The sequence below is a fragment of the Aspergillus puulaauensis genome, chromosome 1, assembly GCF_016861865.1.
Source record: "Aspergillus puulaauensis MK2 DNA, chromosome 1, nearly complete sequence".
In the NCBI taxonomy this organism is placed as follows: Eukaryota; Fungi; Ascomycota; class Eurotiomycetes; order Eurotiales; family Aspergillaceae; genus Aspergillus; species Aspergillus puulaauensis.
Genome location: NC_054857.1, coordinates 1,724,327 through 1,750,472, shown reverse-complemented (window position 1 = coordinate 1,750,472; position 26,146 = coordinate 1,724,327). Strand labels below are relative to the sequence as shown.

The following is a 26,146-nucleotide window of genomic DNA, read 5'->3' as shown; positions in this document are numbered from 1 at the left end:
TGGGACTAGACGAGACTAAGCCCCCTTTGGCGCCTAATCATAGCAACTTTGGAGCGAACTTGACCAACTCCCACTCCCATCCAGCCCCCTTTCCGCTCGAACTGGACAGAAAAACACAGGGAGCACAGTAGCTGCTGACTACTCCGCCTACCGCTACCCTCGCACCTCCACCACCACCACCGACCACCACCAAACTCTCGACTCTCTCCCCTTCTCTTCCTCCACTTTCTCACCCCAACAACAACCACATCCCATTTTCCTTCTTGCCATCATCTCTTCTCCTCCCTTCCTTCCAATCACTCTTCTCGTTTCTTTTTCCTCTTTGTTCCCCGTAGTTCGCTTCTTAATCCATCCCTAGACACCATGGAAGGTAAGGTTTATGCCACCTCAACGCCTTGCTTCCCTCGCTTGTTCCCTTCCCCCTCCCCTCCACACCCATCACCTGTCAACTTTGCGCTAACCTGCCTTTTTTCAACTGTGTACAGAGGAAGTTGCTGCTCTCGTTATCGACAATGGGTATGTCTTGACTGCGTTTTTGATGGCATCTACGATGCCATCCCGCCCTCCATTGTTGTCCCTAAACACTCGCCTCCGCCCGCCGCTGGTCGCAACGACCTAACCGCCCTGAACATGCTGGCTGGAGATTGGACTCTATTCATAATGAAAAACCATCCATGATGATCAGCTTCAGCTATTCCGCGTCTTTAATTCATAACCTACCTTTGTTTAATATGCTGACTCGGGTTGCTTTAGTTCGGGTATGTGCAAGGCCGGTTTCGCCGGTGACGATGCTCCCCGTGCCGTCTTCCGTAAGTCATCCCCTCAGTTCCCTATCTACAGCCCTTTCATCCCCTGGAGTTCCTATCACGTTCATCGAGTCTGCTCGATGAAATGGTGTCCACAGTGCTCTTGCGCTACAGTGGGCACTCCAGGGCGGTGAACATTAGTATCACCAGCGATACACGTCTCAACTAAACAATTCGGTTGCTAACTATCTTGTGAAGCCTCCATTGTCGGTCGTCCCCGTCACCATGGGTAAATTCCCCTCAAGTATCCCCCCATCTACCGGGCGGTGGACGCTGACACTCGAAACAGTATCATGATTGGTATGGGCCAGAAGGACTCGTACGTCGGTGATGAGGCACAGTCTAAGCGTGGTATCCTCACGCTCAGATACCCCATTGAGCACGGTGTTGTGACGAACTGGGATGACATGGAGAAGATCTGGCACCACACATTCTACAACGAGCTCCGTGTCGCCCCTGAGGAGCACCCGGTTCTCTTGACCGAAGCCCCCATCAACCCCAAGTCCAACCGTGAGAAGATGACCCAAATCGTCTTCGAGACTTTCAACGCCCCCGCCTTCTATGTCTCCATCCAGGCCGTTCTGTCTCTGTACGCTTCCGGTCGTACCACTGGTATCGTCCTTGACTCTGGTGACGGTGTTACCCACGTTGTCCCGATCTACGAGGGTTTCGCTCTCCCCCACGCCATCTCCCGTGTCGACATGGCTGGTCGTGACCTTACGGATTACCTGATGAAGATCTTGGCGGAGCGCGGATACACCTTCTCCACCACCGCTGAGCGTGAAATTGTCCGTGACATCAAGGAGAAGCTCTGCTACGTCGCCCTTGACTTCGAGCAGGAGATCCAAACCGCTTCCCAGAGCTCCACCCTTGAGAAGTCTTATGAGCTTCCCGATGGTCAGGTCATCACCATTGGTAACGAGCGTTTCCGTGCTCCTGAGGCTCTCTTCCAGCCTAGTGTGCTTGGTCTGGAAAGCGGTGGTATCCACGTCACCACTTTCAACTCCATCATGAAGTGTGATGTTGATGTCCGTAAGGATCTGTACGGCAACATTGTCATGGTATGTCTTCCCTAACGCTATCCTACTTGGCCAGTACTAACAATTTGATAGTCTGGTGGTACCACCATGTATCCCGGTATCTCCGACCGTATGCAGAAGGAAATCACCGCTCTTGCACCCTCATCCATGAAGGTCAAGATCATCGCTCCCCCTGAGCGTAAATACTCCGTCTGGATCGGTGGTTCCATCTTGGCTTCCCTGTCCACCTTCCAACAGATGTGGATCTCCAAGCAGGAGTACGACGAGAGCGGTCCTTCGATCGTCCACCGCAAGTGCTTCTAAGGTATGATTGGGCGCAATATTACCCAATGCACGTGAATTATGAATGCTAATTTATTTGCAGCTCTTGCGTTGTTGTATCTTGTCGTTGTCGCGTATTTCCTGTTGTATTAAAAGACCAAACGGAGACAAACGGTGGCTTGCGGACCGTCTCTGACTTGCACTAGGAGGAAGAATGCCTGAAAAAGGAACTTTGATTTTAGCTGTGGTATAGAGATGGTTTGTTTGAAAGCGCTTGTCGCTCGGCGCAGGGGGGGATTAAATTCGAATAGCAGCTTGTGGAGACCGAAGGCAAGAAAAGTCGATGGATACTGTACATGGATTCTATTGCCAGTGCGGTGAAAGCTTCCTCATATAGTTTCAATCCTTGTTTGAATCTGCTTTTTTTTTCATATTTGGACTGCTTTCTTTCCTTACGTGGTTTCACCTTCGAGCACATCTGCTGAGAAGTTTGATTTCCTGTGCAGTTGATGAGCCTTTCGCCGTTGTGGTCCTTGTTTGTTCTTTTATTCTCTCGTCAGACCCGTTTTCTCTCTTGCAACCCTTGAACTTGTCGACATCCTCTCTCCCCAGCGCGTTACCAACAGCGAACTCGATATCAGTATAGTACGGAACAAGTAGTCTAACTAAAATATATCCTAGTACAAAATACCCTGTTCAGGTTGTAATAACAAGGAAGAATATGGAATGCTAGGAGCAACGGGATACATATAGTAAAGGATATATTGTGTTGCAAGTACACAGAGCGCACCACAACTCGAGTCTCGGCTCAATTAATCCAAACCTGGATTTAACGTTATTAGAGCATTATGTTGTCTAAAATCTCATCAAACTACCGCTCACTGTTAATTGAGGCGTCTACCTATTGCCCTGACAGCAATCATTAACTGGATTCAGGCCAAGACCTCCATTGCCATAAGTGATAAAGATAAGAAGAGATCAATAGATAGGGGAAGAAGTAGATGTATGGAAATTTTCATGTAATATAACATACCGTATTAAATGGCTTTTAGTTGTCTGGCACTCCGTAAATCGGAAACCCGCCAAGCGATATAATATAAAGTCAACTATAAGCAGTAGTATTTGTGATATCGCGTGTAATGTCATGAACATAAATCTTAAACATAAGCCATTCTTTTCTCTTTTCGAATATCCCAATATATGCATGGTACGTAGTGCTTGAATATTCATACCAGAAACCCCTCGCCGGCTGTCAAACCAAGCCAGCTTTCTTCCATCTATGCGTCCCACGTCTCAAGTCCAGAGACGATACATTCCTCTTCACCTTCAACCTTGGCCTTGAGCTCACCGACCTGGTAGACGGTCTCGCCTTCCTTCTCAAGGAGATCCTTTACGGCAGCCTCAGCGCCCTTCTCGACGACGATAACCATGCCAACTCCACAGTTGAAGGCGCGTGTCATCTCGTGCGCTGAGACATTACCATTCTTCTTGAGCCATGAGAAGACCGGGGGAAGTTGCCATGTCTTGGCGTCAATGTGTGCGGTGAGGGCCTTGGGTAGCATGCGGGGTACGTTGTCGACGAGACCGCCGCCGGTGATATGGGCGAGACCCTTGATGGCGGTTGGGGATGAGGCAGAGAGGGCTTTAAGGAGGGGCTTGACGTAGATGCGGGTTGGGGTTAGGAGGGCACGGCCGAGGGTGAGGGGTTCACTGGAGGAAAAAGGCATGGTGAAGGGGGCCGCGTCGTTGTAGTTGAGGCCAGAGCGCTCGACGATCTTGCGGACGAGGGAGTACCCGTTAGAGTGGGGTCCAGAGGATGCTAGGGCGAGAAGGACGTCGCCATCCTTCATGGCTGATGTGTCCGGGAGGATGGTGCGGGCGTTAGGGCCAGAAGTGTTGATGGCACCAACAGCAGCGCCAACGGCGTCGTAGCTGTCGTCAATGAAAAGACCGGGCATTTCGGCTGTTTCGCCACCAATCAAGGCACAACCGGCTTGCGTACAACCCTCGGCGACACCAGTGACGAAGGCGGCAGCCGTGTTCACGTCTAGCTTGCCGCAGGAGTAACAGTCGAGGAAAAAGAGTGGCTCTGCACCCTGGACGACAAGGTCATTGACGTTCATAGCGACTAAGTCGACACCAACGGTGTCGTGTACGCCTGCTGCGTGGGCAATCTTGAGCTTTGTTCCGACACCGTCGATGGCTCCAATGAGAGTTGGGGACTCGGGGTGATAGGCGGAGTTGGCTGCAGCGAGGGAGAAGAGGCCACCAAAGCCTCCAATGACAGCGTCAGTTCCAGGACGCTTGGTCTTTGCAACGTTGCTCTTGATCTTGTTGACAAGGTCATTTCCAGCATCAATGGAGACTCCGGCCGAGGCGTAGGTGAGGGACTGCTGTATCTCACGTTGTCGGAAGGCACGGTGAGCAATATCCTTGCGGTAGAAAACATCTTCAAAGTGAATCGTCTCGATGCCCGCATAGCTCTTCTTCAGGGCTTCTTCAAGGCTAGTTGCTGTGGCGGTGGATGCGATAACTCGTCCACCTGCAGTCTGCAGCTCATTCCCAGCAAGGTTGGTTCCGGCGTGGAAGATGAGGGTACCCTCCGGAGTTGGAGCTAAGGTAATCTTTTTACCCTTAGCATATGCACCGGGGTACCCACCCGCAACAGCGATGACAGTGGTGGAGAAGTCAGGCTTGACCTTGATGGAGACGCCATCAAGCCAATGCTCCGTGCAAGCCACCATGATTTCTGCCAGATCTGTGTCATCACTCAAGAGGGGGAGAAGAGTCTGGGTCTCTGGGTCTCCACCACGAACGTTGTATTCGAGAACTTTGGGACCGTTTTTGGTCATCATGAGGCCGGTAAATAGGATACCAACAAACGGGAACCCTAGTTGTTGTTAGCATTGACATTTATAGGTGTGACTGTTGCGCATGTACCTTCTCTCCTCATTCCGTCAATCGACGGTTGAACAATCGTGCGGTCAATCTCTTCAAGAACCTGCTTCGAAGAGATTGGAGTGGGAGCATAACAGCCCATGCCTCCCGTATTGGGGCCCTGATCTCCGTCGTAGATACGCTTGTGGTCCTGAGCGGCGGGGAGGGACTTGATGCTGTAGCCATCACTGAAGGTCAAAACACTAAGCTCGTCACCCTCAAGGTATTCTTCAATAACGACCTCATTTCCCGCATCGCCAAACTGGTGGTCGACCATCATTTCGCGCAGCGCCTGGTGGGCCTCCTCCTTTGTTGTCGGAATGATCACACCTTTTCCTCCAGCCAATCCATCGGCCTTGATAACAACGGTGTGCGACACACTTTCGAGGTATTGGCGAGCCTTTTCGTAATCCGTGAAGTTCCCGTAGGCAGCGGTGGGGATGTTCTGGCGTTTCATGAAATCCTTTGAGAAGGCTTTGGAGCCCTCCATGCGCGCTGCCGCTTTTGACGGACCGAAGCACCTAATGCCGACTTCATATCCAATCAATGATAGGTCTAATGAGATCAAAAAGCGCAGGGGTACCAACCGGCTTGGAAATATCCCTGAATTCCATCTACGAGGGGCGCCTCCGGACCTGGGACCACGAGATTGACTTGGTTCTTCTGGGCGAAAGCCACCAGTCCCGGGTAGTCATCCCCCTTTACATTGGCATTCTCGATCTTGCTGTGGGCACCTGCCGCAGTGCCTCCATTTCCTGGAGCGACAAAGACTATGTCGACTCGCGGAGACTGGCTCAGTTTCCAAGCTAGAGCATGCTCACGTCCACCATTACCAACGATGAGGACGCGCAGACGTTCCTGTTCCTGTGCCATGGTGGGGGTAGCGTTCTCGAGAGAAATCTGTTATTTAAAAATAGGATATTAGATTGAGTCCTCACATATGATTCAGAGACAGCGCAAAATTGGGAACGCTGGAGGGGCACTTTTCATGCATGCCCCTCCATCAAAGTGCAGCAGCACTAGAACAGATAATTTTGATCAATGGCAAAAGATTCAAATAACTCACCTCGAGAGAAGTCTAACAGGAGACAAGCCGCCAGACAGCAGAGACAACCGTTGTAGAGAAGACAAAACCCAACTTGACTCTGTCGAGCAACTTTTTTTTCTGATTTGCGGCACGGCGGGGCTTTTTACTTTTTGCTCCGAAGTCTCCCCGGACTCGGAGGCATCAATTACGGTACGGCAGCACGGGTATCGTATGGTACAGCGGTAATTACTTTAGCAAAGGCGGTGAGGCGGCGTTGAGCAGCAGAAAAAAAATATGGATATCACTCGCGTGTTTGCGCCTGAGCACCTCAACTACCATTCCCCCGGCACATGGAGATTTTTTTTTCAATTGACTCTGTGAGGCCTTCTACGTGTACTCGGACCGGATGTTTCGATCATCGTTACGGTCTGTGTCAGACCCTCTTCGTGATCATGTCTGTTTTTCCTGTTTAGCAATCCGCCTGGAAGGCCAGGTTCAGACTCGCGCCTTTCGCACCACTCGTTTGTCGCGCGCAGAAGCCGGTAACGAAGACTCAGGAGCCACGCCCGATGAATTACCTGCTGGAGGTGTTCCGCCATTACACAAGGTTCGTGACTAATCTGAATATCCCCGTTCGCGAACAGTCAGCAAAAGTATTTATATACTAATCCGTCCTTGCGATTAGAAGCCGAAAACGCGGCCGGCATCGAGAGAAGCAGAAACAACGAAATGGAGCCCTCGCACAGATCACGCAGCAAAAGGCAAGCCTAAACACTTGCGAAAATCTGTTGTAGACAAAATCCGGGCGATTCGTTCTGATCATGACCGAGTAAAGGCCAGGGAACCGGGTAGCAAACTCAAGAAAAAGGGTGTTGAAAACAACTTGAAAAACATTATTCATCAAATTAAAACACCTCGGGATTCACAGCGTATGGATCAGAAATATAGTGTATTCCCGCCACTTCCTGGAATATTCACGTCTTCGGCAGCAGGCCGACGACGCGACAAGCTGTATCTGGCACGGCAAAACTTCAAAGGTGCGACCAATATACAGCCTCCCTCGCTGATTCCAAAAAGAGCACAAAACTGATAAATGTAAAGAGCTCGACGTGCCGACGCAACCGGTACCAAATTTGGCTTATGGCCTACAGAGAGTTCTTTTCAAGTAAGCCATATTTTCCACCCTCCGTACTTAACTCCGCATCAAATAAGCTAACCAAGCTGTGTCTTTTCTGTTTAGTCCTGGAGTCTACCACCTTCGTGATCCTCGGTCTCGTGTCTTCAATTTCGATCCGTACTTGGGTTCCATCATGCCTGTTACCGAATTCGATTTCGCAGCCTTGAAAGACTATATCACGTCATCCCAAGACGAAATATTGCGAAACGAGGCGATAAAAAGTAACAAGAAATATATAGGATCGTCTTCAAGCATGACAAGCGTTTTGTCACACTTCCATTACCTGCTGTCAGCGTGGCGCCCTATCAGAACGGATGTGCTCTCTCGAGGATTCGATGATAATGCAAAGAACTACACACGTATAATGCGAGCGCCTGCTGCCATGATTTTACGGTACAAGGATGGTGTCTATGCAATAGATGCCGATAAAGAATTCGATTCGGCCAACATCCTGATGAACTTAGGTAAATCGATGGAGAAGCTTCTCACCTTACCGAAAGATGAGTTCGAGCGCTACCGGAGATCCCACCAGAATAAGATCACACCTGAGGAAGAGGCGTCTTTACCGGAATCTTACCACTATTCAACCATGGGAGATTTCTTGATGAGGTCTCAACTCGATGCCCATGACCCACGCCTTCCTGGTACCGGAATGTTTGATCTGAAGACACGCGCAGTCATATCTATTAGAATGGATGCGCGCAACTTTGAGGCTGGCCTGGGATATCAGATCAAATCACGCTTTGGCAAGTACGAGTCGTATGAACGTGAGTATTTTGATATGATTCGCGCGGCTTTCCTCAAGTATTCACTTCAGGTCCGTATTGGGCGCATGGACGGGATTTTTGTGGCGTTCCACAACATTGAACGAATTTTCGGCTTCCAGTACATTAGTTTGCCGGAAATGGATAAAGCGATACATGGTCAAACGGACACGGCGCTGGGTGACGGTGAATTCCGTCTAAGCCTTCAGCTCTGGAACAAAGTACTTAACAGGGCTACTGAAAAATACCCTGGAAAGTCTCTCCGGTTCCACTTTGAGACCAGAGACACCGCGATGCCATTCATGTACATCTTCTACGAGCCCGTCACCGACGAAGAAATCGAAGCCATCCAAACTAGGAACAAGGCAGAAATCGACGCCTACCAGCAACGGATCCTAAAATACGCCCCCGATGCAAATGGTCAAGACCCTTCTCAGGAGGATCAAGAATCCGAAGCTGTCGCTGCTGAAAATGAAGCCGCTGAAGACTCCCAAGAGCCCGAAGTTGCCGCCGCTAAAGATGAAGCCATTGAGGACACCACGCCAAAGCCAGAAGAACTAGGAAACACAGAAGCCTCTTCGAAAACCGATAACCGCGAGCTTTCCGGCATGGTACTCATGACACTAAACCGTGTGAATGGCCGCCCTGTTGGCCGTCCCTACGATATCACCGAAAATGACAGCTGGAGCGTTGAATACGAGTTAACTGATTTGGAAGGTCCAAAAGTTAGAAGTTTCTACAATGCCTGCCAGCACCGTCGTAAGACCCTTCTTGAAGGAAAGGACGACTTTTCGGGCGAGACGGCGTACCTAAAGAAATTGAGGCGGCTTGCATATGAGGGCCGAAAACTTCGCAAAGCGCAGGATAAAGATGACAAGAAGCATGGGGTCACTGTTTTGGACGGTGTGGAGCATTGATGAATGATGTCTTTCTGTATTGGATAGATGCTTTCTTTCTCTCTAAGGTCTGTATTATACTTGAACTTTTGGTTTGGTTTATATAATTCATGTACCCTGTAACATAATTCTGAGCGTTGAGTTTTTGAGGCCTCAATTACCCAGAACAACGGCGTTTGGGGGTATTTTATGTACCTAGGTTGGGTTCACCTTTCCCTCTGAATATATTCATTCATATCTACTGCAACCACTTCTACTCCGCGTCAAGCAAATATGCGTATGCTCTAACTATGTATATCAACACTTAGTACTCGAGCAAAACCACGAAGGTCCAAAGGCAAGTTGATAATTGACAGTATATATACAAAACTCCTGCCTATTATATGTACATTCAACCCGCATGTATCGACAGTAGTACGGTAGTATGTAGGTAACAGGTATGCTGTAAACAAAACCAGCCAATTTACACGAATTTCGCCGTTCAACAAAATATGACAGACAGCGTGACAAAAGCCCGTCGCTTGGGTTAGAAATAAGGTTCCTCCTTAGACCGAGTAAATCTATAGCATTAACGATTAAGTCATGTTGGGAAATGCAAAAAGGAACAAAGAGCATCCTGCCGGGTTTCTAATGACTGTCGGGTATGTTCAAAATGGAGCTTGTATAACGACAGTCGATTTGTGCGTCAAATACGCCAGATGCGAATCAAAATAGACAAGTATGTTTGTCTTTTGCACGAGCAACAGTCCATACCTAGATGAACGGATGGGGCGGTAAAAATGAAAAGAAAAGAAAACGATGAACGAGCTGAGTACAATGCCGGTTGTCGTAAGGTAGGTAAGATCAAAGTGAGGGTATCGAGCGTATAAAGAGGACGAGGACTTCCGTAGATCTGCTTATTTATAGTAGGAACAAAGGAACTCGAGCGAGTGGTAGCGTCAAACAAAGTTTCAGGGCGTGGTATAATAACGAGCAGTTTCGAGTAGCGAAGATGGTGTTCAAATGGTTGATCATTTAGCCTCATATATCTTGAGACGCCCACGGCCTAGACCGAAGTTTCAGAAGTTTGAGGTGTATGGAGGAGCTCTTGATTAGGTAGGGGTGACCTAGCGGAAGTCACTTAGATCAAAGTGAGGCGGGGACCAATCTAAAGTTGGTGGTCTATCTCCAGATACACACACAGTTCCAGATTTCATCGTATCCATCTTCTTCCGTTCTCTCGATGAGAGGAAGCCTCTCAGCGTTGAGGACGCGGTTCCATATGCGCTCCTTGCGCTTACGCCTGTGCCGGTACTCGTGGAAACACTGCTCGAGGTACGAGCGCTGCGGATACTGCTAGACTTGCTCACAACGGATGGCATCATCGGAACTGGAAGAGCAGAGCGGGCCGACGCAATTGAAGCAGCATAGTCTGACGGCAGAGCTTGAGAAGCGTGACCTGAATAGGGCGATAGATATGGTGATTTCTGTAGCTCGTCATCCAGGTTATTCTCTGTATCAAGGCTTTGGAATATCTCCAGATGTGGGCTCTTATCCGCCCCGCTGGCCTGTGACGGTGTCTGCGACGTGGTCGATTGGATTTCATTTGTAGTTAGTGCCACATCAAGCTTGAGTTGTTCCAGCATGGTCCCAAGACTTGCAGCAGTTGCAGGGCGTCCATCACTAGCGGCATCATCGCCAGCGATACCAATTTCATCATCGCTTATACCGTTAACTAGGTTGAAGTTTCTGAAGAGGTATCGGCGCAGACGAGAGACTTCTGCGTCCCATTTTGAACTCAACGACTGGAGGATAGCTTCCACTTGGTCGTCCATGGGTGGCCTAGAGTCAACAGCCGAAAGTGAGCTTGCAGTAGCACGGATATGACCATAAGAATGCGAGTGCTTGGCCAGTTTACTACTGACAGAAATATTCTTGACATTGATCGCAGCGTGCAATGATCGACGTAGAGAACTCGTCGTCGGGTGCTGAGAGGCACTCAATTCCCTTTTCACATTTGCAATCTCTCGGCGTACTTTGTCGAGTGACCTGGCTCTATCGCGGTCCATACATGATAGGCTTATCAAAGACCGATTTTTTTGAAGTCCGTTAACCAGAACCGTGAATGACTGGAGGTTGATGTCATTATTTTCACAATGAACCTCATGTAGGCTGGTATTGTTTTCCAACACGGAAGCTAGGGTGTTTGCGCCTTGTAGTCCGAGTTTCTGGTGTTCGATCCTCAGCACCTTCAACGAGTTGTTCTTTTTCAAACCAGTCAAAGCCAGGTTGAGGCCAATCCCGAACCTTGCCATATCCAGGGGAGCGCTATCACCACTAATATCCAGGTCCTCCAGGGTGTCGTTCTCTTCAAACATCAGCTGCAGCGACTTGCATGTCTCTGGCCCGGCATCGTACGGAAGAGATGCTTTCGAGATATCAAGATATCTCAGAGTGTGATTCTTGCGTAGAGCCTCCGCCAAATCCTGAAATTGCTTCTCTTTCTTGAAATCAACCATCCTCATCGATAAATGAGACGGGGTTTTATTCTGAGCAATGGCATCGCAAAGGTAAGAAATGCCAAGATCTAGCCGGTTGTCATTAACGTGGAGATGGACATCACGGCCATGCGCGACTACCGCCAATGAGTGCATGAAAATGGCTACATCCTGCCCAGTGAGTCCGCATTGATCGAGTCGGATAACCTGTAGGCATTCGGAACGATCACTCGCAAGGTAGGTGGCGATGGCATCAACGGTCTCTCTGTTGACAGGGGTTTGGCTAAGGCAGAGCTCTTCGAGCCGCCAATTGAACAAATTTTGAGCTGTGATAAGCGGCTCAGGACCCGAGGTCCTTGAGATGCGCGATAAGTCAAGCTTCTTGAGCTGGCTGAAATAACCAAGGTACTGCTGTAGCATATCGGGTTTTATGCGACCTTGTACACCAGAGATATTCAATGCTTCGAGGCTCGAGACCTGAGCGACAGTAGTGGAAAGAAGAAGATCAATATCATGGACAGATAGACCGCAATTTCCCACCTCTAGCGCTCGGAAATGACTTCCTCGCTGGGAAGCCGCATCGACGAGGTAGTCAAGATCGGAATCGCCAAGTTTTATACCATTCAGAATGACCCAATCAACATTGGTGAGTTCTCGCCGACAAATAGGGAAAATGGCCTCGGGAATCCCACAGCCTGGGTCATGACTATCACTGTCAGACTTGGGTGTTCTGCTGAGAGTATATGAAAAGTCAAAACGGCGGAGCCACTTGCTTTTCACGCTCAGTGCCCGAATTTCCTGTGACAGGACAGACAAGTTCTCCTGTCCTGGAACGTGAATTTGAGCATCCGCACGGGTCAACAGCGCGTCTTTATCATTCCCATAAATATCCCGCAGGCTTTGAATTGCATCCAGGCTGACCCCATTGAAAGAAACCGACCGAAATGACTCATTATATCTCAATGTTCGCATGAGCGCGATAAGCTCCAAGGCGGTATATTTACTTTGAAGAGGTGAAGCTGGCCGTAATAATTTGAAGCACGGCGCATCGTCGCATTGTGTATCGATAGTATATCGAATGTTGGAGGTATCAATGTCATAACTAGCGCAGTAGGCGACCAAAGTTCGATCGAAGCAACCATAATCCTCGTCAAGGCAGACTGGGGGGAAGTTGTTCTCGTTATTGAGATCACGGGGTACAATAAAATCATAGGGCTGTTTGAGCCAGAGTGGGCGCAAAAATTCGGTCTGTTGCCTGATCCAAAATGCGATTTCAAGCGAGTGGACAGATGCTAAGAATATTGAGCATGGCTTTTGGAGGGGAACCCGAAAAGTCAAGTGCAGACTATCGTCACCCCACTCCATCGACAAGCAGCTCAAATTCATGAGGCCAAAAGATGTTGCGGTGTCCAGGTCGGTTAGAGACGTCGTAGAGCTGCGCGTAGAAAACTTGTGCAGTGCGACCAAATGGAGCTTGTGCAATCCGAGGGCAAGATAGCATCCAGTGGGTGACAGTTTGGTGAGCTCGTCCGACGACGCCCGCGTCGGGGACTTGCTGGATGCCATCTGAATGACTCGAAACATACGAAAGTTCTCAGGATCATAATCGCGTTCGTGCTCTAGCATCCTGACAACGCAGTCCAATGCCCTGGGGTCAAAGGGCATAGGGGCCGTGCTGCGAGTCATTTCAGCAGCTGATCGAATTCCCACCATCCAGAGGTTAAGTTCCTGAAGGTCCGGGGTCTGCATTTGGATAAAAGTGGTCTTTTGGGTTCGTTCGTCCATATATGCCACTTCTACCGAAGACGACGGCTTTCCATCATCAAGCATGTAGACTGCAACAATGCTGCTCAGCGGAATGCCTGTGGACGCATCACCCATGGCGCCGAGCTGCGGATCTTGTAGGGAGCTGATAGAGGCGATTGATTGTCGGTTGGCGGATGCTCGAGCCATTGACGGAGGGATGGAGGGGAACATTTCTAGCGCTTTGTTCAGACTTTTGAACCGAACGAGATGTGTATCGGTTAGAACAAGGTACTGGCTCTTCTTCCTCCACACCCCTCCAGTTATCTGAACCTCGCCATGGTGTAAAAGAATCGATCCAACCCCATGGCCATCATCACCGTCCACAGAATACCGAGCCGGGTCATCATCCTCTAGTGAATGGAGCGACCGAAGCGAGCCGAAAACTGAATTCCGTCGCTTTTGAAGTGGTCTTTGACGGCCCCGGGGGGTAGCGTCGAGGGCGGGCGATGAGGCCACCCTGACTGGGGTTGCGGTTCCAGGGCCGCGGTGGCCGGTGGGAGCTTCGACTGGACTGGGGTTCCGGGCTCCAAAGAATCCCGAATTACGCCGCTGCTTCTTCTTCAGGACATTTGGATCGTGAGTTGTAGAATGATCGAGTGGGATCGGACCAGGATTGGAAGTCGTTGACAGCGGGCCAAACGCACCCAGACTCTTCCTTCGCTCTCTCTTTCCCAAACCTTGCGTCATCACGGGGAAGAGGCACGGAAGTTAGAGAAAGAGGAGAGGCAAAGGGTGGTCGAGTAGGCTAGGAGCGGGAGAGGGCAATTGTGAGGGCAGAGCAATTATCACATCGAGGCCGCGTGTTGTCGCACTCACTAACGGCGGGAAAAAAAGAAAAAGAAAGTCAGCTGTCACCGGATGATAAGCAGCAGATATTGAATGGACATGATGCAAGACAAGCTAAGGGGATAGGAATTAGAAAGGTGGAGAAAGGAAGAGACAAAGCAAATCGGGGAGCGAGGAAGGAGAACCTTGGGAAGAGGGGGGAGGAGGAGAAGTGGAACATACAGCAGACTTCACGAAGCCATCGATCACCGGCTAGGCGAGGCTTTCGACTGTCGCTATAAGTAGAAACCAAAATGAGAAGCTTGAAAAGCGTTGGACTAAACGAAGCAGAGTCGAAAAGACCGAACGGTGTGGTGTCTCCAGAAGTCAGTCAAGAATCTGAGACAGCGGCCCGATTAGAAAAAGGCCTGGCGGTTGCTGCAAGAGGGACGGAGAAAAAATATAGTAAACTTTATAAAACAAGAAAAAGGAGCGACTCGAAAGTGAGGTTGCACTGCAAGAGCGAACAGTGGTAGCAGTGAATCTGAGGTTGAAGCCTGGCGTGGTGGATATGCACCGGATGAGGCAATTGAGAAAAGATGAAAACAGCAGAGACACCAGGGCTCGGGGATAGAACGAAGGAGAACAGAGAAACCCCAGGAATCAAACAAGAAGAACCAAACAGCGAGGGAAAGAAAGCGATTGTCAATTGTGATTTGTGTTATTGAATCCGTGGTTTGGAGAAGTTCCTGACCCAAGATCCCCCGATCGGATTATGATGTCAATCGCCTTGACCGAAACTTGGGGACGAAAAGAGCGGAAATTGGGACCTGCAACGAGGGCTGGCAATTGCAATTTGAGTCTTGACAGGGAACGAGAGGGCTCATGAATCTCAAGAGTTGTGGAAAATCCCCGGATCAGGGAACACGCTCTCAGATCTGTTGAAACTTGAAGCTCAAAAAATGGATCAATGCAAAGTGCATCCCCGAATGCGGATACGAGGCGTCCACTTCCCATCCACACAGCGTTTGATGTCGACCCACGACTCTGACCGACCTGGAGTTGGCCTCTATAATGCCACGCTTTCCCTGCTGATCATCCTGTTGATGGCACCGATTGACATACTGTTACTCTACATTGCTACACAATTAAACAATACCTACGTCAGTGGCTCTCTTGATCGCTGACTGACAACCCATGGGCCACATTCCAAGTCTAATCTTTACTATGGCTTCTTAAGCTCCTTATCGCCCAAGACAGAGTATGAGACTGAACTGATTCGACCCGTCGTTCCGGAAGTCGACCTTTCGCCATTTAGACTCTCGCCCGCCCTGAACACCATTGCCGCTAGCTGATGCACAAGTAGGCTCAGAGGCTGAGCATAGCTCCACCCTCGATCTGCCTGAATCGCCTCATTCCCAGGAGCAACTGCGACTGAGACAAACTGAACCAATCCTCGTCTGAAAGACGCGCGTCTGAGAGGAAGCATATGCAGAGTTGCCCGCTCCATCCCTTGTTCTTAGCGCTAGGTGATATGACAGCAGAGTTTCTTTTATATTCTCTGCATCCGGCACCTCATCGTCCATGAATCTCTGACTACGGTGTAGACTTCGGCCCTAGCCAGCCGTCCGGATCCCGGTTAATTAGAAAGATCGACGAACTCCTGTCTAGTCTCTGCTTGCTTACGAAGTTACGAGTCAAATGATTCTTCAGAATTGGCGACAAGCAACAAATCGCGGTTCCATCTTTGGCAATAGCGCCACAATATGGATCGGAGATTGCCCTGTGACCGAGATTGAGTTTTTCGCTATTTCTTTACCTTTTGATTAAACCACCACTAGGATATCGCACTTACCGAAGATCCAGCACAGGTTTCTTTGCAGAGAGCACTCGTTAATAAACACTACTCTGTATGGAGGAGTACTACCATGACAATAAAGATACCTAATGTACAGTCTTATCCCCTGACCCTTGAATGCGGATGGTATCCGAGTTGCGACGAGTCAGCCTCGATCTTGGAACCAGCAAACATGAAACAAGCCTAGCAAAGTTACAGCTCACTCGGCGACTCCGCTGCTCCTGAAGAAATTTTGAACCGCAGCTTCGGTATGGATCTTGAGAGTCGAGTTTGGTTTTATTCCAAATACCGGGCCTCTCGTTGCGCTTGCAGCCGCTCTGCGCGTTTCACCTTCCGAAGCGTTTTAATATAGCCATTAACCCTGTGTTCAGCCCAGACACATCCGCCCAGGGTCATTGCCGCGATTTGAAGGAAAACCTTGAATTGTGGTGTCAAACCCCTGTAGATCCGGGCTGTGGGGGAGAGCCACTCGGAAAAGCCTTCCAGAGGGCGATAAAACAGTCTTGATTGAATGAATTCTTTTGAAAAACGCGACGGCCGTGGTTGGGCTTGTTCCTGCATGTGCTGTGGAGGACCTGCTGTGGAAGAGGGCGCAAACTTGAAAGGGTGAGGGAGAATCATGATCATATGGGCGAGGATAGAGACGGAGCCAAACTATATCGTGTTCCAACTACATCAGCGTAGCTCTATTATTGATACCGTCCCCGTCTCGGAGTGTCACTTCGCGGAGCCTTCTAACCTCCCAATCGAACGTCCACCAGAACAAGTAACATATGTTGTCAAGGAAGTTTTCGAAGACATACCCGAAAAGCACCGGCCAAAAACCCACGAACTGCCTCAGATGTGATCTCATCTGGCGGCTCAATATCCGCCTTCTGCGAAGACGGTGGAGGCATTGTAGACCTTCTAACAGCTCAAGAGAGCAACTTGTTTGGAATCATGAAGTTATCAATCTCCAGCTGTTTCTTATCGATTGCAAGAGGGGAGAGGACCAATGACGCACCAGGATCAACAGTTGCTCCAAACTCCGATACCGGTACGTAATACCAATACCATGCGGGAGAGGTTCCGCTGAAGAAAAATCCAGAGAGCGACCAACAGTATCACTTCAATTATTCAACAACTTGTCTCAATTGAACGGCCGAAGTATCAAGCGTAACCGCAGGACGTTGACTTTGATCAATTGCAAACTTCAAAGCGCATCGAACCAGCCTGTATCATCCAACCTCGATCTCACATCCACAATGCCCCTCCCCGCCCGCACAGCTACGCTCTCTCGAGACACCAACGAGACCAAAATCCAGGTCTCTCTCTCTTTAGACGGCGGCGTCCTACCTCCATTTGAGCCATCCAAGCACTTCCCACCACCCTCCGACCCCCAGGAAGCCGAAGCCGCAAAGAAGGGCATCGTCCCGTTCAAGGATGCCGCACATGCCACCCAATTCACTGCCACGCAACAGATCACCATCAGCACGGGCATTGGGTTCCTAGACCACATGCTGCACGCACTTGCGAAACATTCGGGATGGAGTTTGGCTATCAGAGCTAAGGGGGATCTGTACAGTACGTTGCTTACCTCATTCTGACCAGAAGTACAAACAACCATGCTGACGACTTACCCACCGCAGTTGACGACCACCACACAACGGAAGATACCTTCCTCGCCCTCGGCTCTTCGTTCACTGCCGCTCTCGGAGCCCGTCAGTCTATCGCACGGTTCGGCCGCGGTGATGCCCCTCTCGACGAAGCCCTCTCATGGGCCGTCATCGACCTGTCCAGCCGGCCGTGGGCTGTCATCAACATTGGTTTCAAGCGCGAGAAGATCGGCGACCTGAGCACGGAGATGATCACGCACGGTCTGCAGAGCTTTGCACAGGCCGCGGGCGTAACTCTCCACGTTGGCTGCACATACGGTGACAACGACCACCACCGGGCTGAGAGTGCGTTCAAGGCGCTGGCCGTTGCTGTCCGGACAGCTTGTGCCCGGAGAGTAGAGGGAGAGGTCGGTGCGGGAGACATCGTTAGCACAAAGGGTGTGCTATGATTTTTTTTTTTCCTAACCAACATGTCTAAACGCCATTCGAGATGCAGTCCACGAACCACCTAGCGTAGCATACATACATACCGACTCTCAAAAGTACACAATCGCTCTCCTTTCTGCATTGTAACAACAAAATTGCTCAAATGGAACAAGAAAGAAAACAGGCAAAAGAAGCTCTAAGCCCCCAAGGCCTTAACAGCAGCGGTCCAATATCCCTTCCTCTCCTCATTCGCCTCCGTGCCCACACAGTCAACAATATACCCCTCCCAACCTTCCTCACTACCGCTCTGGAGGGTTTTCCTCACACTGTCCTCACACTGCGTAGTCAAGAACCAAGAACCAGACCCGAAATCAACGGCCGGGTCCTCGAGAAGCAGATCCAGCACCTTCCCAGGCTGGCTCTTGACCGCTTCAAACCTCTCCTTCAGGGCATCGATGGAGGCCGCATACTCCTTGTTGAAGTCAGGGGATTGCATGTTTCGTGCTACAAAGTTCAGTACCATTAGCATTCCACCATATAAACAAGAGAAAAAAAGAAAGAAAGAGAGACAAAAAAGATAAAAGGAAAAAGGTAACATACTTCCTTTTCCCTCAACACCAGGGGAAGGGAAATGGTTCCTGCTAAACCGGAACTCGCCGCTCTCCATTGCAATCAGACCAAGAACAGCAGCCTGCTCTGCCTTGGAGGTTACACCATATTTCTTGAACGCGGTTGTAAGCGCGGGCGCGGCCTGCGCGGCTGTTGCGCACTCCTCTGGTGCGACTTCGTCGGGGTTCGCGCACGACGAGGATTTGGGCGCGACGGCTTCGATTTGGGCTGCGGTGAGGCTATCTCCTGGGGATGATGGTTTGCAGGTGGGAGATGCGACAGCTAGGAGGGGGAGAAGAGGGAGAATGACGGAGAATTTCATTTTGGTGGCGTTTTTGAAGGTTACGATAAATAGATGGATAGAGTGGATGTGCGTATGTGATGATCGCTCAGATCGAGAATAAAGTATAGAAAGAACGTTTGAAAGTGGGAAAGATAGACAGGATTACTACAGGAATGAGGAAAGTGAAGAGCGTACGCGCCCGATCTTATAGCGTTGCCAAACTACCAGGCTGAGGGTCAGCATTCATTGTGCTATTGAAAGACATTGACCGCAGCAGTTGGGCTGAGCCAGTCAGGCCCCGCCGCTCAGCCCAGCTGAGCCTCGGCGTAGGAAGGAGGATCAAGGAGGATCAAATGGGATTCCTTCTGGCATGCCTGAGAGTGGACAGTAAATATGAGGCCAACGAAAGACCAAGGAAACATAGGAATGTTGGCGCTACTACTCAGGAATATGGGGGCTGAAGATCATTGACTGGTCTCTCCGGCTGTCATCTGAAACAGGGACAGCTTTTCTGAAACGGCGGGCTAGAGCTTGAACTTGACGATAGGTCAGACTCAGTTGGGATGATTTTGTCTCCAACCTCCGAGTAGGATACGATATCTATCATTTGTTAACTTACAATAGAATATTTCATCTTCACAAATCTCTAGTATCTTGACATTATTATTATCTTTGTCTGCGACTCAGCTAGCTCCAGGCATCTGAAACGCCGACAACACATCCACCAATCCGGTGCTTAGCAGGTCTATATAAACGTTTCAGGCTGTTTAAAAGTGATAGGGTGTAAAAGGGGAGCAAGAAGCGAAGACGCTCACGTGAAAGCTCTAGAAATCGAGACATCCAAAAAGAACCAAGGCAGATAAAACGCGGGTTGCGCTGTCTAGCAGATCGCACCGTGTACAGATCACAAGACATCTTGCCTAAAAAAAAAAGTACAAGAACCTAATGCCTTTCAAAGCGATTGAGGGTCAAACAGAATCCCAGAACTCCATACATGCGCTGGAAAGGAGAAGAACATCCCGGAGACTTCAGCGAGCCTCTTTATCACGGGAATAGATTCGTTCAGGCAAAGCAAACCAAAATCCGTTTCGGAGAGGCCGTGGAATAGACACAAGCAATTAATAAAACAGTTAACTCCAAAAGCCCGCTTACTCGCTTCGACTGCCGAATTCATAAGAGGTTTCGGTAGGACCAGCTTCTTCGTCTTTGAAGCTGACCCTGCGAAGTAAAATTGGCCTCGCATCACGCGGTCGACGCGACGGAGAGGACAAACGACTAAAGCCTGGAATTGGGAGCTTGGTATAACGGTAGCGGTACTTGGAGCCGAGGAGCAGTAAACGGCCGTAAGCCCACCACAAGCACAAGCCAACAGTGCCGGCAATAACGAAGCCAGCGACTGTCAGGAGCATCCAGTGCTGTCCCATCCAGAAGATCAACCTGGCATCCTTCCCGTGCCAACTATTTCCCACGTGGTGAGTAAAAAAGCTCCAGGAGTACCGGTTGTATTCATCCTGCATAAGAATTCGGACGCGCCCCGCTTCGGTGGGGTTCGCTGCCATGTATTCTTTCCAAACCACAGATAAGAAAAGAGGGCCAGTTGAATACATGACCGTGATATACGGGAGAAGCCAACTGCGGTCATACGATTGCAGCAGCTCGATCACGTGGAGGAAGAACGGATGTTGCGGAACAGATCCCATGGCATCGTTCGAAATACCAGTGGGAGCGGTGCGACGCACCCAAGCGGGATACGAGAGCAAAGGATCTAACCGCCGGTTGCAACCCTTTTCATCATGTTAGCATATTTGCTGTTGTATACCGGGAGATATAGGGGTATTAGCGTACATCGTCGAGATCAATGTAGGTGCCACCATAATGAGCCAGAACAAAATACCGAATTGAATCAGCACGCTGGATGGGATATTTGTAGTTGTCAAAGGTGTCCAGGAACCAGGGATATTCGGCTGCAATGAATGAACGGGATTTTTCATTCGTCCAAAGCTATGGAATTGTTAGTCCTGCGCATTCAGAAACAGAGGCGGGCCAAATACAATATATTCATAATCGGGATGCAGGTCGATGCAGCTCTGCTGGGCATCCTGCCATACTTCGGGAATTGATTCGTTCTTATATGTTTGGTGGATAATCTTGGGAATAACCTGGGGTCGTTGCTCGATCAAGCTCGAATTTGGCGAGGGAAGCTCCGCGCGATGGATCGCATCAGCTGCAGCATCCTCCAGCAGCAATGATAAGAGTGTTGAGACACTGCGAATCAAAAATGTGACAATGAGGAGGTTAACAACGAGGAAAACCAAGAGTCCGCGTCGCATGATGATGGGTGTTGGTGTAGGACACCGTTGAGGAAATGGGAAAGACGGAAGTGACGGCGTCCGCTGTTAACGTGAGAACGCAATTGATAAGATTCCAGTTCGTAAGTTCGTGGCAGGTGAGGAAGGTTTCGAGTTTAACGGGGGTCGTGAAGGATGATCGAGAAACACGACACCAGACGAGTGGGATGAAAGGGGAGGTGACGAGATTAATGACAATCGTGATTCTCAAGCATTAGCAGAACCCGGACTCGGTCAGAGGTTGTATGTTTTGTCGAAGAAGAATCGTGGGGAAATGTAGTTCGAGATGACAACCCGGGAAAGGAGTCCGCAGTAAACGTTTTTTTTTTGAGTTTCCCTTGACCCGTGTTTTCTCGAGCTATATTAGGTTAGGAAGGAGTGAAGGGGCCTAAAGCCGACTAGCTCGATGGATAGGGCGATGATAATATAGTACAAAGCGCACTGAATAAGACCAAGCCCAGCGGACGAAGAAAAGGGAGGACAGACGACAAAAAGTAAACGATGATTGGGGAAGCGATCTTCTCCTGAAGATGGAGTTGGGGAAGGAGGGGCCTCGAGTACAGAGCAGGAAGAGATGGGCGAAATGAGAGTAAATAGGGGAATTGAATAATGGAAATTAGTTATTTTTAAATAAAAAGAAGGTTAAGCAGGGAGAAGGAGTGAACGACGCCTTAGCAGCCAAGCTGTAGCATCAATGAATTGGGAAATTTGGAGGGAGAGATGTAAAGATTGAAGAGCGTGAGAATAATGGGAGTCGTGGTCGTGGTCGGGTCCAGGTGGAGGAAATCTGGAGCAGCTGTCGTTAGTGTGGGCGGCGAAGTCAACAACGGCCCATGGTTAGCGCTCTCGCACAGCAGGAACCTTGAACTTACGTAGCCGCCAATTAATTCCCACTGGCCAAGGAAAAGGGGCCGCGCAGGTCGAGTGGAGGGATCCAAACGCGTTGTTGAACGGATTCACTTGATGGAATTGATGGCTGAGCCTCCGCCACTACTGCTGCTGTGAACAGCTTGCAATGCAAATTGAATACGACGCGTCGGCGACACAGTCAGACTGTCAGACACCATAATGATTATCCTGCTGTTCAGAGGACTGCGTTTTGAGCATCCTCACAGCGTGGCCGCCGACTGATCATCCCTGGCCGAGTCCTGACACTAAAAAGCGCGCGCTGGGCGCTGTTCTTGTGCCCCCATTCAACGTTGGCGTGTGCAGTGGACCTGGCCGGGGGACTCAGCCACTCTCGACCGGTCCCCTATTGGAGCTTTTTCTGGACGCCGAACGCTGGTTGAAGGGGCGCTAAGAATGTGCCTGCCTATGAAATTCTGGCTCGGTTCCAGCCTCGTCAAGCCCATCCACTTCGTGGCTGTTCGTCAAGGCGACGGTCGTGACGGTCGTCTGGTCCAGGCAAGGATAAGCGTGATTGGCCTTAAAGATGGCTAATCTTTCGCAAGCCAGGCTCCAACAGGAAAACTCAAGTGCACCTTCACAATTTCACATAGAGGCCAGGCGGTGGATTGCTGCAAAACCACCCGAATCGGGTAAGGTCGGCCACTTAACTCCAATAAATTTAATAGTAATAAGCATGAATTAAAGGATAAGAAGTTTATCACAGAATCTAAAAGCTTGAAAACTGAAACGCGATGCTGAATGACCGGCCCCGTTTCAAGTCAAGCATGATGATGCTGTCCTCAACCTCTCATGGTTCAGGCAACTCGTCTTACGCACAACCCGATATAATAATACGCACTTCACAAGTTATTATTTAATATAGACTGAATAATTTCGTGGCACTCGATCCGTTCGGACTTTCTGTCAATAATTAGAATTGGCGTATGCTTAGCCCAATCTGGTGTCTTTTAGCTCAGGAGACGCTATTAAAACAATCACGCACGGACTTTGTTGGGGAGAAGGACCAGGACGAGACAAACAGTTCAATTTAAGCGGGCAATTATTGCACCGGCCCTCGTACTCGTATAAGGGCATCCTCTCTCAAGTCTCAGCATTAACCAGCGGAGTTTCTCCGCGGGTCATACATTATTCTCCATTTTCCAGAAAAGGGTTTGGCGATGAAGACAGCGAACTTAGACTCGCATGGGCCTAACCCCCAAGGAGGTGTGATGGAATGGATCAAGAAACAGCGTAACGCGGTCACACGGGAAGAAGAGCCAAGGTCTCACTGGAAGCGCCGGCCGATTCGCCAAGTCACATTCACTTCCCACAACCTTGAACTTGAAGCCTGTGCTGTGGTCTTGGGACGAAACACCTCCAAGGCACACAGATTAAATCTGCAGTTATTGTTACAAATTGGCAAGATCCAGGTGTTTTATCCTGGCGCCTGGAGACTGCAGAGTGATCATCTCCACTGATGGACAACTTTGGACTTTGGAGGAGCCTGGAGACAAGGACCCTCACAGATGAAACGAGATACGTACATCATTGCGATGGACACCATACAGAGTAGTTACACGTATTCGTAGAGATGACGATTAACAACCAGTATCCTCTTTTAAGGCTTAGAGCTGCTATTCGACGATAAGCAGCTGAACTTGGGACGTGCGTAATGCTGCATGTGCACTGCCATGATGAATTTAGAAAATGACATCTTCCTTCCATCTTTTTCTATAAAAAAAACATTACTGGCAGAGGCGTGCAATGACATAAACCACCCACAGTTGCACACACATAGATTTAGCCGATCCGTTGGGGTTCCCCATAATTATCCAGACTGACATCCACCGTATAGTGGCAGACAAACTCTGGGAATGTCACCCAGCTGGTGTAGTATTAAACCAATCGGTGACGTACACCGTAGAAATAACTTGTCATCATCCAATTTATTTTCGCGTCCCACCATCCAACCACCCCAGACTCCAGAGGCTTGAAACCGCCCATCTCCAAGTGGCAGGCTTTGCTTTTCGCCCGATGAGCCTGTTTCCACTCTCCACCGTTCCTGGGTCGTAAACTCCATGGTTACTGACTATCGTTACTCGTCAGGTCTACCCCACATGTGCCAGCCAGATGGCCTGTGCCACTTGAGTGTCTCCGCATTCTCGGTGGCGTTTTTTTCCTCGGAACAGGAAGGCGGCGTCTCAGTTTAAAGTCAGTTACCACAGGTGAAATCTGGAGGTTTACGAATCTTTGCGGAGACGACACTACAGCCCGACCAACTCAGTGATCCATGCTAATGATCATGGGCTGCCTAGGGATGGTGGGATGGTGGGGGAGCATGGAGGGGAAGATGTTGAAGTCAGTGGCTTGCTGAGCAACAAAGATGTGGACGGCGTTTGTTCTCGTCTTAATCATGTCAGTGGATTTACTGATGGTTTGGCGGCGACTGAAACGGGCCTCGGCTTGAAGAAGAAATTACATCAGAATACTCCTAAGATCTATTGTTGTTCCCGTATACTGGAAATATCTAAACGCTATTCTACGGAGTATGATAGAAAGCTGATATTAACTAGCTCCCTAAACGTACCCCAAAAAACTCTCCACGCATCCCCACAAGTGATTTACCAACTCTCTGAATGGTAGATATGGATGGACAACGTATGTGAGGTTGCCATGCATCGCCCAATCGAATCCCATCGATCCTAAGCTGGGAAGGTCAATGCTGCATGACAATAACTGATCGCGAAATGAGGCCCAGCTCATCTTCGGCAAGGACAAAATGTAACCTTAGCAAGCCTCTTCATCATTGCGGGGCTTTAGCAGATCGCAGGTAAAAAAAGGTGATCCGAAATGAAGATATCATGATGACCTGAGTAGGCATTCCTCAAGCTATGTTTGGCTCCGGCACATGTCATAACGGAGCTCACCGAACCTCCGGCGCCGCAGCTGCAGCAAACTCTTGGTTGACATTAGCAGCATCTGTACCTTGATTCTCTCCAGCTCTCGCTCGTGGATCGAACAACCGCACCCACCACATCGGGGGATCGAATGGGCGATGACCACCATGAAGAGATGGATAAACATCGTTGAAGAAGTACCAAATATGGCCAACCACAACACCACATATCTCGTCCTTGGGAACGACTCCATGCACGACAAGGCTGAATGCCATCAGCACCCAGGGAAGATACGGGGCCGTGAAGACTAAGACGCCGAGGAAGCTGAGGCGAGTTTCTGGGTTGCGACGGCTCCAGATATAAACCAAACTCGAGGACAACGCAGCCCCCAGGAAAGGAAGCGACAGAAACGGAGATATGATGAGAAGCATTGTCATGGCGTAGAGTAATAACCACGCGAAGTGGGCGGGGGATCGACCCGATGATTCCTCGAGCAGCCTCGAGTATCGCTGGAGAAAGAAGACATGGAAAAGCAAGTCCAAGTTGAGTGGTCCGAAATACAGGAACGTTGTGACTAGACGCCAATACTATCACAAGTTAGTCCCAAGGGTCTGTCTCTGGTATTGTATCTATCCAGATAAATATGCGATGACGTACCTGCGACTTGACATAGACCGCCCGGAAGCTGTAGAACAGTTGCAACGGCGTCAGGATATGGCAATGGATTAAGACCGATGTCGCGACGGTCGCCGCTGTCCACCATCGAGTCACGGGGGGCATTTCATAGAACCACTGCTCGAGAGGGAACTGCCCTCCCTGCCCTCCATTGCCCCAAATGGCGGCCATTCCGTCGAAGATCCGCCGCGCAGGCCACTTATGCAGCTTTCAACCGGCAGGCGATATGGTTATATAGTGGGAACTTGACGGTGTGTGACGAAACAACAAGACAAAATGCAACCGCGTCTTGAAAAGAGAAACAATCAAAATTTTTTTAAAAAAAATAAAAATGCAAAAGACCAGCTGGAGCAATCGAGGACAACGTGACTTTACCCCAGGCCGGAAGAACCACGGAGCTCCAAGTGGCCTTTTCCGCCTCAGGCCACAACCGTGATGGCGATCTGCCGCGCGCTAAGAAGATGACGCGCTGAGACGCGTGAAACTCGAAGGCTGGGAGACGCTAAAGCTTCGTTTCGAGACAAGCTATACCCCAGCCCCTTCAATTCCTCGGACAGGCTGTCTATATGCGCTTTTTCTGAAAGGGTGTTTGATCGGTGAGGGATCCTGAA

The 26,146-nt window shown here is 49.8% G+C and overlaps 10 protein-coding genes across 10 annotated transcripts; 4 read left to right on the top strand and 6 right to left on the bottom strand.

Moving 5' to 3' along the window:
• Window positions 1-363: 363 nt before the first annotated feature.
• act1 (actin) lies at window positions 364-2,149 on the top strand (the record flags this gene model as incomplete). Its single annotated transcript, XM_041704163.1, has 6 exons — window positions 364-370; window positions 486-516; window positions 754-809; window positions 1,005-1,035; window positions 1,096-1,867; window positions 1,919-2,149. The coding sequence occupies 6 exons, from the start codon at window positions 364-366 to the stop codon at window positions 2,147-2,149; spliced, it is 1,128 nt and encodes a 375-aa protein (XP_041550107.1).
• A 1,235-nt stretch (window positions 2,150-3,384) lies between these two features.
• On the bottom strand, window positions 3,385-5,917 carry ade1 (bifunctional aminoimidazole ribotide synthase/glycinamide ribotide synthase; the record flags this gene model as incomplete). Its single annotated transcript, XM_041704152.1, has 3 exons — window positions 3,385-4,997; window positions 5,048-5,575; window positions 5,632-5,917. 3 exons carry the CDS (start codon window positions 5,915-5,917, stop codon window positions 3,385-3,387), a joined length of 2,427 nt encoding a protein of 808 aa, XP_041550106.1.
• Window positions 5,918-6,477: 560 nt separating this feature from the next.
• On the top strand, window positions 6,478-8,929 carry APUU_10739A (Pet127 family protein; the record flags this gene model as incomplete). The annotated part of the gene is made up of 4 exons (XM_041704140.1): window positions 6,478-6,678; window positions 6,757-7,108; window positions 7,173-7,236; window positions 7,312-8,929. The coding sequence occupies 4 exons, from the start codon at window positions 6,478-6,480 to the stop codon at window positions 8,927-8,929; spliced, it is 2,235 nt and encodes a 744-aa protein (XP_041550105.1).
• Window positions 8,930-10,014: 1,085 nt separating this feature from the next.
• On the bottom strand, window positions 10,015-13,878 carry APUU_10738S (uncharacterized protein; the record flags this gene model as incomplete). Its single annotated transcript, XM_041704129.1, has 1 exon — window positions 10,015-13,878. One exon carries the CDS (start codon window positions 13,876-13,878, stop codon window positions 10,015-10,017), a length of 3,864 nt encoding a protein of 1,287 aa, XP_041550104.1.
• Window positions 13,879-16,090: 2,212 nt separating this feature from the next.
• APUU_10737S (uncharacterized protein) lies at window positions 16,091-16,710 on the bottom strand (the record flags this gene model as incomplete). Its single annotated transcript, XM_041704118.1, has 2 exons — window positions 16,091-16,468; window positions 16,618-16,710. 2 exons carry the CDS (start codon window positions 16,708-16,710, stop codon window positions 16,091-16,093), a joined length of 471 nt encoding a protein of 156 aa, XP_041550103.1.
• Window positions 16,711-17,058: 348 nt separating this feature from the next.
• his3 (imidazoleglycerol-phosphate dehydratase HIS3) lies at window positions 17,059-17,858 on the top strand (the record flags this gene model as incomplete). Its single annotated transcript, XM_041704107.1, has 2 exons — window positions 17,059-17,377; window positions 17,443-17,858. The coding sequence occupies 2 exons, from the start codon at window positions 17,059-17,061 to the stop codon at window positions 17,856-17,858; spliced, it is 735 nt and encodes a 244-aa protein (XP_041550102.1).
• Window positions 17,859-18,031: 173 nt separating this feature from the next.
• APUU_10735S (uncharacterized protein) lies at window positions 18,032-18,766 on the bottom strand (the record flags this gene model as incomplete). Its single annotated transcript, XM_041704096.1, has 2 exons — window positions 18,032-18,339; window positions 18,436-18,766. The coding sequence occupies 2 exons, from the start codon at window positions 18,764-18,766 to the stop codon at window positions 18,032-18,034; spliced, it is 639 nt and encodes a 212-aa protein (XP_041550101.1).
• Window positions 18,767-19,875: 1,109 nt separating this feature from the next.
• APUU_10734S (glycosyltransferase family 32 protein) lies at window positions 19,876-21,057 on the bottom strand (the record flags this gene model as incomplete). Its single annotated transcript, XM_041704085.1, has 3 exons — window positions 19,876-20,511; window positions 20,573-20,728; window positions 20,779-21,057. The coding sequence occupies 3 exons, from the start codon at window positions 21,055-21,057 to the stop codon at window positions 19,876-19,878; spliced, it is 1,071 nt and encodes a 356-aa protein (XP_041550100.1).
• A 3,231-nt stretch (window positions 21,058-24,288) lies between these two features.
• On the top strand, window positions 24,289-24,606 carry APUU_10733A (uncharacterized protein; the record flags this gene model as incomplete). The annotated part of the gene is made up of 1 exon (XM_041704074.1): window positions 24,289-24,606. The coding sequence occupies one exon, from the start codon at window positions 24,289-24,291 to the stop codon at window positions 24,604-24,606; it is 318 nt and encodes a 105-aa protein (XP_041550099.1).
• A 280-nt stretch (window positions 24,607-24,886) lies between these two features.
• Window positions 24,887-25,706, bottom strand: derA (putative ER-associated proteolytic system protein Der1; the record flags this gene model as incomplete). The annotated part of the gene is made up of 2 exons (XM_041704063.1): window positions 24,887-25,447; window positions 25,518-25,706. The coding sequence occupies 2 exons, from the start codon at window positions 25,704-25,706 to the stop codon at window positions 24,887-24,889; spliced, it is 750 nt and encodes a 249-aa protein (XP_041550098.1).
• Window positions 25,707-26,146: the final 440 nt, after the last annotated feature.